The sequence below is a fragment of the Wyeomyia smithii genome, chromosome 2 (genome assembly GCF_029784165.1).
Source record: "Wyeomyia smithii strain HCP4-BCI-WySm-NY-G18 chromosome 2, ASM2978416v1, whole genome shotgun sequence".
NCBI lineage: Eukaryota > Metazoa > Arthropoda > Insecta > Diptera > Culicidae > Wyeomyia > Wyeomyia smithii.
In genome coordinates, this window is record NC_073695.1 from 217,627,028 (window position 1) to 217,643,769 (window position 16,742).

At 40.4% G+C, this 16,742-nt stretch overlaps 1 protein-coding gene across 9 annotated transcripts in view; it reads left to right on the forward strand.

Moving 5' to 3' along the window:
- LOC129725242 (protein O-mannosyl-transferase TMTC1-like) overlaps positions 1 to 16,742 on the forward strand; it is a 577,063-nt gene that overhangs the window by 447,419 nt on the left and 112,902 nt on the right. For all 9 annotated transcript variants that reach the window (XM_055680803.1, XM_055680807.1, XM_055680804.1 and 6 more), the window contains one exon: positions 7,361 to 7,434. In XM_055680803.1, coding sequence (XP_055536778.1) covers positions 7,361 to 7,434 — 74 coding nt within the window. The remainder of the gene's footprint in view (positions 1 to 7,360; positions 7,435 to 16,742) is intronic.

Consider the following 16,742-nt stretch of genomic DNA (forward strand, 5'->3'; position numbering starts at 1 on the left):
TTTGGTGCCTCGAAATTTTGTTACAGAAGCGGCTAATTGAATTTTCTGTTTTATTACAAAATGCTGCTGCTAGCGGAAAAAACCTTGCAAATATGCATCTTTTTGTTGGTGTTAATTTTACGACAGCGGCCGGCGCCCCATCATTCTGATTCCAAAACCGCACCAGTGACATGCGGACGCTAGGTGATAGCAGCTGAAAGGAGGAAATACAATATAGTACCGGTCATCTCGTGCCGGTTTCACCCGTAATGCTGGTGGCTTTAGTAGTAAATGGCTACTGCAAAACACTTAAATGGCTGGAATTCTGGAAGGACTAACCAGGAAACTATAATCGGCAACTGGCACCTTTTGGTGCCTCTAAATTTTGTTACAGAAGCGGCAAATTGAATTTTCTGTTTTACCAAATGATGCTGCTAGCGGAAAAAACCTTGCAAAAATGCATGTTTGTGTTGGTGTTAATATTATGACAGCGGCCGGCGCAGCTTTCAAGAAACATTTGTCTCTTCCATTCCATAATTTGCGTAGCCCATCCCTCTTATAATTTATCTGACGAAGCCTTGGTATAAAACGTACCGTTCGAACATTTCACCCCATCAGTTTCATTACTAAACCGTACCGGCTACATACGGACGCTATCTTGAAAGAATTCTAAACGGACTGACCAAAAACATGGATATATTCGGCACCTGGCCCCTTTTGGTGCCTCGAAATTTTGTTACAGAAGCGGCTAATTGAATTTTCTGTTTTATTACAAAATGCTGCTGCTAGCGGAAAAAACCTTGCAAATATGCATCTTTTTGTTGGTGTTAATTTTACGACAGCGGCCGGCGCCCCATCATTCTGATTCCAAAACCGCACCAGTGACATGCGGACGCTAGGTGATAGCAGCTGAAAGGAGGAAATACAATATAGTACCGGTCATCTCGTGCCGGTTTCACCCGTAATGCTGGTGGCTTTAGTAGTAAATGGCTACTGCAAAACACTTAAATGGCTGGAATTCTGGAAGGACTAACCAGGAAACTATAATCGGCAACTGGCACCTTTTGGTGCCTCGAAATTTTGGTACAGAAGCGGCTAATTGAATTTTCTGTTTTACCAAATGATGCTGCTAGCGGAAAAAACCTTGCAAAAATGCATGTTTGTGTTGGTGTTAATATTATGACAGCGGCCGGCGCAGCTTTCAAGAAACATTTGTCTCTTCCATTCCATAATTTGCGTAGCCCATCCCTCTTATAATTTATCTGACGAAGCCTTGGTATAAAACGTACCGTTCGAACATTTCACCCCATCAGTTTCATTACTAAACCGTACCGGCTACATACGGACGCTATCTTGAAAGAATTCTAAACGGACTGACCAAAAACATGGATATATTCGGCACCTGGCCCCTTTTGGTGCCTCGAAATTTTGTTACAGAAGCGGCTAATTGAATTTTCTGTTTTATTACAAAATGCTGCTGCTAGCGGAAAAAACCTTGCAAATATGCATCTTTTTGTTGGTGTTAATTTTACGACAGCGGCCGGCGCCCCATCATTCTGATTCCAAAACCGCACCAGTGACATGCGGACGCTAGGTGATAGCAGCTGAAAGGAGGAAATACAATATAGTACCGGTCATCTCGTGCCGGTTTCACCCGTAATGCTGGTGGCTTTAGTAGTAAATGGCTACTGCAAAACACTTAAATGGCTGGAATTCTGGAAGGACTAACCAGGAAACTATAATCGGCAACTGGCACCTTTTGGTGCCTCGAAATTTTGGTACAGAAGCGGCTAATTGAATTTTCTGTTTTACCAAATGATGCTGCTAGCGGAAAAAACCTTGCAAAAATGCATGTTTGTGTTGGTGTTAATATTATGACAGCGGCCGGCGCAGCTTTCAAGAAACATTTGTCTCTTCCATTCCATAATTTGCGTAGCCCATCCCTCTTATAATTTATCTGACGAAGCCTTGGTATAAAACGTACCGTTCGAACATTTCACCCCATCAGTTTCATTACTAAACCGTACCGGCTACATACGGACGCTATCTTGAAAGAATTCTAAACGGACTGACCAAAAACATGGATATATTCGGCACCTGGCCCCTTTTGGTGCCTCGAAATTTTGTTACAGAAGCGGCTAATTGAATTTTCTGTTTTATTACAAAATGCTGCTGCTAGCGGAAAAAACCTTGCAAATATGCATCTTTTTGTTGGTGTTAATTTTACGACAGCGGCCGGCGCCCCATCATTCTGATTCCAAAACCGCACCAGTGACATGCGGACGCTAGGTGATAGCAGCTGAAAGGAGGAAATACAATATAGTACCGGTCATCTCGTGCCGGTTTCACCCGTAATGCTGGTGGCTTTAGTAGTAAATGGCTACTGCAAAACACTTAAATGGCTGGAATTCTGGAAGGACTAACCAGGAAACTATAATCGGCAACTGGCACCTTTTGGTGCCTCTAAATTTTGTTACAGAAGCGGCAAATTGAATTTTCTGTTTTACCAAATGATGCTGCTAGCGGAAAAAACCTTGCAAAAATGCATTTTTGTGTTGGTGTTAATATTATGACAGCGGCCGGCGCAGCTTTCAAGAAACATTTGTCTCTTCCATTCCATAATTTGCGTAGCCCATCCCTCTTTTAATTTATCTGACGAAGCCTTGGTATAAAACGTACCGTTCGAACATTTCACCCCATCAGTTTCATTACTAAACCGTACCGGCTACATACGGACGCTATCTTGAAAGAATTCTAAACGGACTGACCAAAAACATGGATATATTCGGCACCTGGCCCCTTTTGGTGCCTCGAAATTTTGTTACAGAAGCGGCTAATTGAATTTTCTGTTTTATTACAAAATGCTGCTGCTAGCGGAAAAAAAAAGTAGGAAGGTGGCATTCAAGACACGACCGCATGACGTTGACTACCGTATTCTTAAAAAAATAGTACCGGTCATTTCGTGCCGGTTTCACCCGTTATGCTGGTGGCTGTTAGTAATAAATGGCTACTGCAAAATACTAAAATGGCTGGAATTCTGGACGAGAATAATCGGAAACTGGTACCTTTTGGAGCCACGAAATTTTGTTACAGAAGTTTTGTAAAAGAAGCGTTGCAATTCCCTCTACTATTTGCTTCAATGGAATATTTTTTTTTTTTAAGAATACGGTAGTCAACGTCATGCGGTCGTGTCTTGAATACCACCCTCCTACTTTTTTATGTTGAAAACGCTCTGTAGACACGGTATATAATTCAAAAAGAGGATCTTGTTGTTTTGATTAGGTAAGTTTAAAAAAATAAAGACAAATAGGTTAATAAAATTTATAAAATACAAGGCAATCAAACAAATAATTTTAAAAGAATAAATATGTGCATAAATTTACAACAAACAAAAACATGTATAATTTCACATAAAATCAAAAAAAAAAATTGAACATATAAAAAAAATGTGAAAGTATTTACCTAAATAAATAAAAAATGAATGAATAAAAAAAATCAAGAATAGAGCATCTGTAAAAATTCCAAATAGTAATCATGACTCCAATAGTTACATGGCCAAATTATTAAGTAAAAATAAATAAATACTAATAGATTAATTTTTGCTGAGCTAGAATAAAATTTGGCTAGAATTTAGACAAAACTATGATAAAATCAAAACCTTCACCTGTGTAGTGCAGTGAGTTTTTTTTTCAGTTCTACTTTCAGGTTCAGTTATATTTCAGGTATCTGGAATTTTAGTTTTCGCTTCAACTCCAACATAGGTAGTTTCCAGTTTTCGTTTCAGCTTCAGTTACTTACAGTTAATGTTTCATTTATAGTATATGTTTCCGTTTCACTTGCAGCTCTAGTAACACTTCTACTTTTAATTCCCCTTCATGCTACAGTAACAGTTTCAGTTTCAGTCACAGCTACTGCTTCAGTTCCTTTTTCTGTTTAAATTACACTTCGTGTTGCAATAGAAGTATCGTTTTTATTCCAGTTTTAAAATCCATTAGAGTTTCAATTTCAGCCGAAAGTTCAAGTGCAACTCCAGTCTTGAATCCTGTAAACTCCAGTTGTTTTAATTTCAGTTTCAGTTTTACTGCATTGTATTGTTAATAGAAAATACCAATGCCTTGTCGCTTTTATTTTCATTTATGTATTTTGTTCAAATTTCAATCAACATAGAGAAACGATTTTATTGTCATTGTACGCTATAAGATTTTTTTTTTAAATTACGACTTATCGTAGAAAGCAGCTTTTGTAAAAAGCTTTTGTGGTATCCACGATAAAAATTTTTTCAGAGCCACAACGGTTTGTTTGGTTGATGCAAAAAAATGTGGCAAAACAAAACCAAAATCAGATTACAAGCAAAGTAACAATCAACAAACGCAAAAAAGTCTCATCAAACTATTCAACAAATCTCCCCCCTTCAACACGATCGTTACTGCAGTGCTTAAAGCTTCGCATCAAAGCTAAACAGCTGATGAAAACGTTCGAATCCGTCTTGACTCTAACTGACCGCTTGTCTCGGTTTGCAAACCATTACAGCCGTGAGGTGTCCCTCGAGAGGGTGAAGCGAACATCCAACCAAGTAATTTGAGTTGGTCACAGGCAAATACTAGCAGTAGTGCTACCACTCGGCCGGCAGGGACGAGTGCCGTCATCAGCGGTCATTCCGTAACCAACCGCAGAGAGTGAAGGTGTTCGGCATCATTGCGACGGTTTGCAGTTGGTAACATGGTGCTAACGCCTGGGGCTGGGGGAAAGTAGCGAGCGTAGCACTGCAGTAGAACCACTTCGGGTGTATCTTGTTAGTTTGTGGAACACGAAAATGTCCTTTACAGAGATTGCAGGTGAATACCTTTTTCGCTGGGTGATTATTATAAATTTCTAATACCTTTCTGGTTCCGGGGCCTGGTAAACACTAATGGAATAAAAGCCAGATAAAATTTTCAGCTGTTCTGATTCGCCGCTAGTCTTATGAAATGTCAAGCATGAAAAAGGGTACCGTTTTTAAATATTCATAATTAACCAGCAGAAAGCTTCCGACAGACGTCACTCAAAATTACGCGCTAATTGAAATAAATGTCTGCGACATTCTCAAAGTTCTGTTCTGTTTTTCGTCGTTACTCAAGCATCAGCGTGAATGATGTTGCTTCAAGCGCAGAACGTACCATTGATTATTGCTCTACCGAGGACGGAGGAAAAATCGATAGCCCACGCTTCACTCCAATCACGGTCACCGAGCTCGGGGAGGATCTCATAAATCAGCTGCAGAGTCGGTTCCTGTCGATTAAATCGAGTGATGATAATTTGCAAACCAACGACTTTTTTTTCATGCTGTCTCCAAGCTACAGAAATAGTACGGTAAATATTACGAGGGAACCCCCGGCGACGTTCAGCAGCTGAACGAATGGGACTGGAAAGGATGGGTGGTCAGATTGGCTATCATTAATTTTAATGCAAATTATTTCCTTCCGCGTTGCTCAGTGATCATGCTGCAGGAGCGGTGGCAGAACGGCACGGATGAAAAGTATCGTTGATGGTTTGCACCGGTAATAAATTTTAATTTGCCGTTTGTTTCCATTTTGGGTGGTAATTTTCAACACTTCTTTCTATCTGGAATCAACGATCTAAAAATAAATACTTCGTGCAGTGCAAGCATGGCCCCCGCAAAAGGTGCTTTTGCTTTTGAAACACGGTGCCTGAAATTATCGTAAAAGCTGCTTTCACTGCCCACGATTAGCAGATATAAATCTGTTTGCAAATGAATCTATTAAACTTGAGGTATTACTCGCAACCACACATTATGTGGGCTTTTAGATGAGAGAAAGAAGCCTTGTTTCTATTTTTGAAACTATTGTATTAGAGTATGTGAGTCTCGAATGATTTGCACGAATATGAGAAGGATATTATTGACACCACAAATAATTTTAAGCATAAATAAGCGTTTTTACCAAATGTTGTTTTCATATAACTGCAAAACTTTTATTCTAAAACAACTCTTAATAAAAATAAATTGAAGTTTGTTATTACATTTTGCACCTACAACCATTCCTTGTTGGTGCAATACAAAACTGTAAGCCAATTTTCTGAAGCTCTACAGCTCAACCAAGTATAACTTGCTTCCACCTCCCCATGAAAAGTATTAAATTCATCGTTGCTGATGCCATTAAATGCATGTCATTTGCAACTATCGATTTCATCTCTCCAGTGATAACGAATAGGACAGCAGTGGGAGTTCCTGAGCGATATGTGAAACTTTCGAGCGGTAGCAACTTGGAACCTTTGGAACGCAATAACGCTGCATATGACAATAATCGTGTGTGGGCCACGCCAGTCAGTCAGTAGGAAAGTGTCAAAAATGCCACCAGCACCGACTGACTGGAGTAGGGTGCCTGTATGTGTATGTGCGAATGATCCGGCTGCATCTGTTGTCGAAATCTCTGCCGAAACGCTGTCTTGGTTGGGGTTAGTGGTTTCAAAATGTGTCCCGTTCGGTTTTGCGGTACAAGGAAAAGTTTTCTTCCGAAGTTCGACGTAATTAGACACGGGTTGAGAGAAAGTTTTCGGTACTAATATAAAAAAAAATATAACCCCTACGGTTGGGCTTCATCTGTGGCAGCACACTTTGAACTGCTCTACCTGGCAACTGAATTTTAAATCAGATTTGAACGTGCCACAAATGCTGACATGAATTAGAAATGGCAAGCTTGAATGATTTCCACAGAATAGAGGAACATGAAGTCGGAAGAGTTATTCGAAATTCCGCCTGAGCGCATGAGTGCATACTAACCAGTTAAGCGACCCTAGTAACAATATTAGTTTTATCAAAGTTTTATAGTGCTCAAAACATCCAAAACAGCGCTATAAAACTTTGATGAAACCAGTTTTGTTACTTGGGGAGGCTAACATTTCCACATATAAAATGTTTCTTCATCTAATTACAATTTCGCTTATCACTCACCACGGGATTGCTTTGTGAAATAATTCTGTCCAACAAATGAAAACTTATTTGAACAAAAAAAATCTCTTCTCACTGAACCGAAACCGGTTACGGTTACAGAAGAGAAAAATGGACCCATCGAAAAACCAAGTTTACATTCACTCGCACCAACGAAACGGAACGGAGAGATCGTCATTAAAAATTTACTCCATCGACAAATGAGTTCGACAAAAGTTGCAACCGCTTTCATTAGTCGGAACCGGGTAGAAATTGTTTTTCACCCGCCGTTCGGTCGATCTGCTCTTTCTGTTCTTCTCCTTGGTTGCTCGGTTCCAGGAAGTTTTTCCGATAGAATTAAACCCATTTTTTCTATCGAACGCTTGTTCTTTTGCTTGTTTTTAACTCGACCTATTCAACTGATCATGCTATTTCAATTTTCTCTACCCCCTACAGGTGACCGGCATTGTGGGGCGCGCGGATGTCCTGGCGTGTATATTTTTTCTCATCTCGCTTCTAGCGTACCACGGGTAAGTAACGAGGCTTTGGAACACGAGCTCTGCTCTTGGTGAATCAATCGACTGTGTAACTTGAAAGGAATGTGCTTCATTTCTTAAGAAGTTTTATCGAATACAAAAGGCAGTACACATTTTATGAATAAAATACATTATTTATTTTTTTCATTGCAACGAAATTTTTGCATAGAAAAACCAAAATAACTAGTTATAAATTTTCGCAAAAGCCAATTGTTAATCTTTTATTGCCAATAACAATAAGAAAATCAACTAGCAGCTATTCCATGTGTTTTTTCGTTTAATTTTAACACTATTTACTTTCGAATTTCGAGCTGGGTTTGCTAATTTCGGCTTCCACAACATTCGAATTTTCAATTTCAAATTCAAATTCAAAATTTGGTTGTCGACTTTCGACCTTTGGTTTTCCGATTTGGATTTTTGATTTTTAAATCTTGATTCTTGACTCTTGACCAGGTTTCGAAATGGTCAAGATAGAATCACTTTTCAATGCGATAATCGTCTTCTTTTTCCTCTGACGGTGGTAAGGCTTGAAACTTGACTCTTAACTCTTGACTCTTGACTCTTGACTCTTGACTCTTGACTCTAAACTCTTGACTCTTGACTCTTGACTCTTGACTCTTGACTCTTGACTCTTGACTCTTGACTCTTGACTCTTGACTCTTGACTCTTGACTCTTGACTCTTGGCTCTAGACTCTTGACTCTTGACTCTTGACTCTTGACTCTTGACTCTTGACTCTTGACTTTTGACTCTTGACTCTTGACTCTTGACTCTTGACCCTTGACTCTTGACTCTTGACTCTTGACTCTTGACTCTTGACTCTTGACTCTTGACTCTTGACTCTTGACTCTTGACTCTTGACTCTTGACTCTTGACTCTTGACTCTTGACTCTTGACTCTTGACTCTTGACTCTTGACTCTTGACTCTTGACTCTTGACTCTTGACTCTTGACTCTTGACTCTTGACTCTTGACTCTTGACTCTTGACTCTTGACTCTTGACTCTTGACTCTTGACTCTTGACTCTTGACTCTTGACTCTTGACTCTGGACTCTTGACTCTTGACTCTTGACTCTTGACTCTTGACTCTTGACTCTTGACTCTTGACTCTTGACTCTTGACTCTTGACTCTTGACTCTTGACTCTTGGCTCTTGGCTCTTGACTCTTGACTCTTGACTCTTGACTCTTGACTCTTGACTCTTGACTCTTGACTCTTGACTCTTGACTCTTGACTCTTGACTCTTGACTCTTGACTCTTTACTCTTGACTCTTGACTCTTGACTCTTGACTCTTGACTCTTGACTCTTGACTCTTGACTCTTGACTCTTGACTCTTGACTCTTGACTCTTGACTCTTGACTCTTGACTCTTGACTCTTGACTCTTGACTCTTGACTCTTGACTCTTGACTCTTGACTCTTGACTCTTGACTCTTGACTCTTGACTCTTGACTCTTGACTCTTGACTCTTGACTCTTGACTCTTGACTCTTAACATGTAGACTCTTGACTCTTGACTCTTGACTCTTGACTCTGGACTCTTGACTCTTGACTCTTGACTCTTGACTCTTGACTCTTGACTCTTGACTCTTGACTCTTGACTCTTGACTCTTGACCCTTGACTCTTGACTCTTGACTCTTGACTCTTGACTCTTGACTCTTGACTCTTGACTCTTGACTCTTGACTCTTGACTCTGGACTCTTGACTCTTGACTCTTGACTCTTGACTCTTGACTCTTGACTCTTGACTCTTGACTCTTGACTCTTGACTCTTGACTCTTGACTCTTGACTCTTGACTCTTGACTCTTGACTCTTGACTCTTGACTCTTGACTCTTGACTCTTGACTCTTGACTCTTGACTCTTGGCTCTTGGCTCTTGACTCTTGACTCTTGACTCTTGACTCTTGACTCTTGACTCTTGACTCTTGACTCTTGACTCTTGACTCTGGACTCTTGACTCTTGACTCTTGACTCTTTACTCTTTACTCTTGACTCTTGACTCTTGACTCTTGACTCTTGACTCTTGACTCTTGACTCTTGACTCTTGACTCTTGACTCTTGACTCTTGACTCTTGACTCTTGACTCTTGACTCTTGACTCTTGACTCTTGACTCTTGACTCTTGACTCTTGACTCTTGACTCTTGACTCTTGACTCTTGACTCTTGACTCTTGACTCTTGACTCTTGACTCTTAACATGTAGACTCTTGACTCTTGACTCTTGACTCTTGACTCTTGACTCTTGACTCTGGACTCTTGACTCTTGACTCTTGACTCTTGACTCTTGACTCTTGACTCTTGACTCTTGACTCTTGACTCTTGACTCTTGACTCTTGACCCTTGACTCTTGACTCTTGACTCTTGACTCTTGACTCTTGACTCTTGACTCTTGACTCTTGACTCTTGACTCTGGACTCTTGACTCTTGACTCTTGACTCTTGACTCTTGACTCTTGACTCTTGACTCTTGACTCTTGACTCTTGACTCTTGACTCTTGACTCTTGACTCTTGACTCTTGACTCTTGACTCTTGACTCTTGACTCTTGACTCTTGACTCTTGACTCTTGACTCTTGACTCTGGACTCTTGACTCTTGACTCTTGACTCTTGACTCTTGACTCTTGACTCTTGACTCTTGACTCTTGACTCTTGACTCTTGACTCTTGACTCTTGACTCTTGACTCTTGACTCTTGACTCTTGACTCTTGACTCTTGGCTCTTGACTCTTGACTCTTGACTCTGGACTCTTGACTCTTGACTCTTGACTCTTGACTCTTGACTCTTGACTCTTGACTCTTGACTCTTGACTCTTGACTCTTGACTCTTGACTCTTGACTCTTGACTCTTGACTCTTGACTCTTGACTCTTGACTCTTGACTCTTGACTCTTGACTCTTGGCTCTTGACTCTTGACTCTTGACTCTTGACTCTTGACTTTTGACTCTTGACTCTTGACTCTTGACTCTTGACTCTTGACTCTTGACTCTTGACTCATGACTCTTGACTCTTGATTCTTGACTCTTGACTCTTGACTCTTGACTCTTGACATGTAGACTCTTGACTCTTGACATGTAGACTCTTGACTCTTGACTCTTGACTCTTGACTCTTGACTCTTGACTCTTGACTCTTGACTCTTGACTCTTGACTCTTGACTCTTGACTCTTGACTCTTGACTCTTGACTCTTGACTTTTGACTCTTGACTCTTGACTCTTGACTCTTGACTCTTGACTCTTGACTCTTGACTCTTGACTCTTGACTCTTGACTCTTGACTCTTGACTCTTGACTCTTGACTCTTGACTCTTGACTCTTGACTCTTGACTCTTGACTCTTGACTCTTGACTCTTGACTCTGGACTCTTGACTCTTGACTCTTGACTCTTGACTCTTGACTCTTGACTCTTGACTCTTAACTCTTGACTCTTGACTCTTGACTCTTGACTCTTGACTCTTGACTCTTGACTCTTGACTCTTGACTCTTGACTCTTGACTCTTGGCTCTTGACTCTTGACTCTTGACTCTTGACTCTTGACTCTTGACTCTTGACTCTTGACTTTTGACTCTTGACTCTTGACTCTTGACTCTTGACTCTTGACTCTTGACTCTTGACTCTTGACTCTTGACTCTTGACTCTTGACTCTTGACTCTTGACTCTTGACTCTTGACTCTTGACTCTTGACTCTTGACTCTTGACTCTTGGCTCTTGACTCTTGACTCTTGACTCTTGACTCTTGACTCTTGACTCTTGACTCTTGACTTTTGACTCTTGACTCTTGACTCTTGGCTCTTGACTCTTGACTCTTGACTCTTGACTCTTGACTCTTGACTCTTGACTTTTGACTCTTGACTCTTGACTCTTGACTCTTGACTCTTGACTCTTGACTCTTGACTCTTGACTCTTGACTCTTGACTCTTGACTTTTGACTCTTGACTCTTGACTCTTGACTCTTGACTCTTGACTCTTGACTTTTGACTCTTGACTCTTGACTCTTGACTCTTGACTCTTGACTCTTGACTCTTGACTCTTGACTCTTGACTCTTGACTCTTGACTCTTGACTCTTGACTCTTGACTCTTGACTCTTGACTCTTGACTCTTGACTCTTGACTCTTGACTCTTGACTCTTGACTCTTGACTCTTGACTCTTGACTCTTGACTCTTGACTCTTGACTCTTGACTCTTGACTCTTGACCCTTGACTCTTGACTCTTGACTCTTGACTCTGGACTCTTGACTCTTGACTCTTGACTCTTGACTCTTGACTCTTGACTCTTGACTCTTGACTCTTGACTCTTGACTCTTGGCTCTTGGCTCTTGACTCTTGACTCTTGACTCTTGACTCTTGACTCTTGACTCTTGACTCTTGACTCTTGACTCTTGACTTTTGACTCTTAACTCTTGACTCTTGACTATTGACTCTTGACTCTTGACTCTTGACTCTTGACTCTTGACTCTTGACTCTTGACTCTTGACTCTTGACTCTTGACTCTTGACTCTTGACTCTTGACTCTTGGCTCTTGACTCTTGACTCTTGACTCTTGACTCTTGACTCTTGACTCTTGACTCTTGACTTTTGACTCTTGACTCTTGACTCTTGGCTCTTGACTCTTGACTCTTGACTCTTGACTCTTGACTCTTGACTCTTGACTTTTGACTCTTGACTCTTGACTCTTGACTCTTGACTCTTGACTCTTGACTCTTGACTCTTGACTCTTGACTCTTGACTCTTGACTTTTGACTCTTGACTCTTGACTCTTGACTTTTGACTCTTGACTCTTGACTTTTGACTCTTGACTCTTGACTCTTGACTCTTGACTCTTGACTCTTGACTCTTGACTCTTGACTCTTGACTCTTGACTCTTGACTCTTGACTCTTGACTCTTGACTCTTGACTCTTGACTCTTGACTCTTGACTCTTGACTCTTGACTCTTGACTCTTGACTCTTGACTCTTGACTCTTGACTCTTGACTCTTGACTCTTGACTCTTGACTCTTGACTCTTGACTCTTGACTCTGGACTCTTGACTCTTGACTCTTGACTCTTGACTCTTGACTCTTGACTCTTGACTCTTGACTCTTGACTCTTGACTCTTGGCTCTTGGCTCTTGACTCTTGACTCTTGACTCTTGACTCTTGACTCTTGACTCTTGACTCTTGACTCTTGACTCTTGACTTTTGACTCTTGACTCTTGACTCTTGACTATTGACTCTTGACTCTTGACTCTTGACTCTTGACTCTTGACTCTTGACTCTTGACTCTTGACTCTTGACTCTTGACTCTTGACTCTGGACTCTTGACTCTTGACTCTTGACTCTTGACTCTTGACTCTTGACTCTTGACTCTTGACTCTTGACTCTTGACTCTTGGCTCTTGGCTCTTGACTCTTGACTCTTGACTCTTGACTCTTGACTCTTGACTCTTGACTCTTGACTCTTGACTCTTGACTTTTGACTCTTGACTCTTGACTCTTGACTATTGACTCTTGACTCTTGACTCTTGACTCTTGACTCTTGACTCTTGACTCTTGACTCTTGACTCTTGACTCTTGACTCTTGACTCTTGACTCTTGACTTTTGACTCTTGACTCTTGACTCTTGACTCTTGACTCTTGACTCTTGACTCTTGACTCTTGACTCTTGACTCTTGACTCTTGACTCTTGACTCTTGACTCTTGACTCTTGACTCTTGACTCTTGACTCTTGACTCTTGACTCTTGACTCTTGACTCTTGACTCTTGACTCTTGACCCTTGACTCTTGACTCTTGACTCTTGACTCTTGACTCTTGACTCTTGACTCTTGACTCTTGACTCTTGACTCTTGACTCTTGACTCTTGACTCTTGACTCTTGACTCTTGACTCTTGACTCTTGACTCTTGACTCTTGACTCTTGACTCTTGACTCTTGACTCTTGACTCTTGACTCTTGACTCTTGACTCTTGACTCTTGACTCTTGACTCTTGGCTCTTGGCTCTTGACTCTTGACTCTTGACTCTTGACTCTTGACTCTTGACTCTTGACTCTTGACTCTTGACTCTTGACTCTTGACTCTTGACTCTTGACTCTTGACTCTTTACTCTTGACTCTTGACTCTTGACTCTTGACTCTTGACTCTTGACTCTTGACTCTTGACTCTGGACTCTTGACTCTTGACTCTTGACTCTTGACTCTTGACTCTTGACTCTTGACTCTTGACTCTTGACTCTTGACTCTTGACTCTTGACTCTTGACTCTGGACTCTTGACTCTTGACTCTTGACTCTTGACTCTTGACTCTTGACTCTTGACTCTTGACTCTTGACTCTTGACTCTTGACTCTTGACTCTTGACTCTTGACTCTTGACTCTTGACTCTTGACTCTTGACTTTTGACTTTTGACTCTTGACTCTTGACTCTTGACTCTTGACTCTTGACTCTTGACTCTTGACTCTTGACTCTCGACTTTTGACTCTTGACTCTTGACTCTTGACTCTTGACTCTTGACTCTTGACTCTTGACTCTTGACTCTTGACTTTTGACTCTTGACTCTTGACTCTTGACTCTTGACTCTTGACTCTTGACTCTTGACTCTTGACTCTTGATTCTTGACTCTTGACTCTTGACTCTTGATTCTTGACTCTTGACTCTTGACTCTTGACTCTTGACATGTAGACTCTTGACTCTTGACATGTAGACTCTTGACTCTTGACTCTTGACTCTTGACTCTTGACTCTTGACTCTTGACTCTTGACTCTTGACTCTTGACTCTTGACTCTTGACTCTTGACTCTTGACTCTTGACTCTTGACTCTTGACTCTTGACTCTTGACTCTTGACTCTTGACTCTTGACTCTTGACTCTTGACTCTTGACTCTTGACTCTTGACTCTTGACTCTTGACTCTTGACTCTTGACTCTTGACTCTGGACTCTTGACTCTTGACTCTTGACTCTTGACTCTTGACTCTTGACTCTTGACTCTTGACTCTTGACTCTTGGCTCTTGGCTCTTGACTCTTGACTCTTGACTCTTGACTCTTGACTCTTGACTCTTGACTCTTGACTCTTGACTCTTGACTTTTGACTCTTGACTCTTGACTCTTGACTATTGACTCTTGACTCTTGACTCTTGACTCTTGACTCTTGACTCTTGACTCTTAACTCTTGACTCTTGACTCTTGACTCTTGACTCTTGACTCTTGACTCTTGACTCTTGACTCTTGACTCTTGACTCTTGGCTCTTGACTCTTGACTCTTGACTCTTGACTCTTGACTCTTGACTCTTGACTCTTGACTCTTGACTCTTGACTCTTGACTCTTGTCTCTTGACTCTTGACTCTTGACTCTTGACTTGTAGACTTTTGTCTGTAGACTTTTGTCTGTAGACTTTTGTCTGTAGACTTCTTTCTGTAGACTTTTTTCTGTAGGCTTTTGTCTGTAGACTATTGTCTGTAGACTTTTGTCTGTAGACTTTTGTCTGTAGACTTTTGTCTGTAGTCTTTTGTCTGTAGATTTTATTCTCTAGCCTTTTTTTATGTAGACTTTTGTCTGAAGACTTTTGTCTGTAAACTTTTGTCTGTAGAGTTTTGTCTGTAGAGTTTTGTCTGTAGACTTTTGTCTGTAGACTTCTGTCTGTTGACTTTTGTCTGTAGACTTTTGTCTGTAGACTTCTGTCTGTTGACTTTTGTCTGTAGACTTTTGTCTGTAGACTTTTGTCTATAGACTATCGTCTGTAGACTTTTGTCTGTAGACTATTGTCTGTAGACTTTTGTCTGTAGACTTTTGTCTGTAGACTTTTGTCTGTAGACTTTTGTCTGTAGACTTTTGTCTGTAGACTATTGTCTGTAGACTTTTGTCTGTAGACTTTCGTGTGTAGTTTTTTGTCTGTAGACTTTTGTTTGTAGGCTTTTGCCTGTAGACTTAGGTCTGTTGAATTTTGTCTATACACTTTTGTTTGTAGGCTTTTGTCTATAGACTTTTGTCTGTAGACTTTTGTTTGTAGACTTTTGTCTGAAGACTTTTGTCTGTAAACTTTTGTCTGTAGAATTTTAATGTTATTTTTTGTCTATAGGCTTTCGACAGTAGACTTTTGACTGCAGACTTTGTAGACTTTTTACTGTAGATTATCGATTGTTAACTTTTTCTTGGCTTTTGAATTGGGTGTTTTGTTTGTTGACTGTCGATTGTTTAATTTCAACTTTTAAATTTTGGTTGCTGTTTTTTGTTATTTAAATTTTTATCAATGTCTGTTCATTTTCTATTTTTCTCTTTCCATCAAAATCTTCCATCATTTGTCTTTTTTTTATCTTGTTCTTATACCTCTTTGCTCTATTCGTTTTATTGATTATTACCTAAAATTTAATTAATAATTTAAAACATTTCTTACCAGATACTTTCCTCCTTTTTTTTATAATATCTGACATACTCTAAAATTATTTTGGAGGGTAGTATTTGATCTCATGGTGGATTTACATTTTCCATTATTTACATCATAATTTTAATAATCTCCCAGATGGTCTCGAGTTACAATGCTGGCCTAACAAGCCGGTCGTCGTAGGTTCGAGTCTCGGCTCGGGAGAGACTGTTAGTGTCAGTAGGATCGTAGCGCTAGCCCCGCAATTGTCCCGTAGGCTAAACAGTCGGCTGCAAAGTCTGTGTATAAATAAACAGAAGGTCACGTTCCGAATCGGAATGTAGCACCAAGACTTTGCTTTGCTTTTTACATCATAATTTTAAAAACCTTTTGTGGATGTCAGCTACTGTGGAGTTAATTTCGTTATTAAAGTTGTAGTAGATTTACTGACAGCAATACATAATAACTTTCTACTTTCGTAGTACTTAGTCAACATTTGTGAATTGGAATCCAGAACTTTAATGATTTTAATCGCACGTACTTTAAAGTTTCGTTCATTTCAGAAGCCCTGGGATTAGAAAGGGCCAACCACCCCGCTAGTTTATTAATACTCCTTCGCTGTTTAGGCCGCTCTTGTTGACACAGCTTGAATCGTCGCGGAGGACTACTAGCGAACGTATGTGATTGTAAATAGGTATACCCCCCTCGGGAAAGTAATAACTTTTGTAACAAGATTAAACTCTACCCAGACCCACCACAGTTCAGTCACGGGAACGAATACTTCCTTAGCCCATAAAACCGGCGCAATCTCATTTCACGAACGGTGTTGCAGCTTCTTGCCAGCGCAGCGGCTCATGGGCAATAAAGAAACATCATAAATGTTCAATTTGCGGAATGAATCCCGTGAGAAAGTTTAACATCACACTCCATATCCGCTCCCGGTGTGTATGGGCTTGTCGTTTGTTCAATGCGGCTCCGAAATGCAA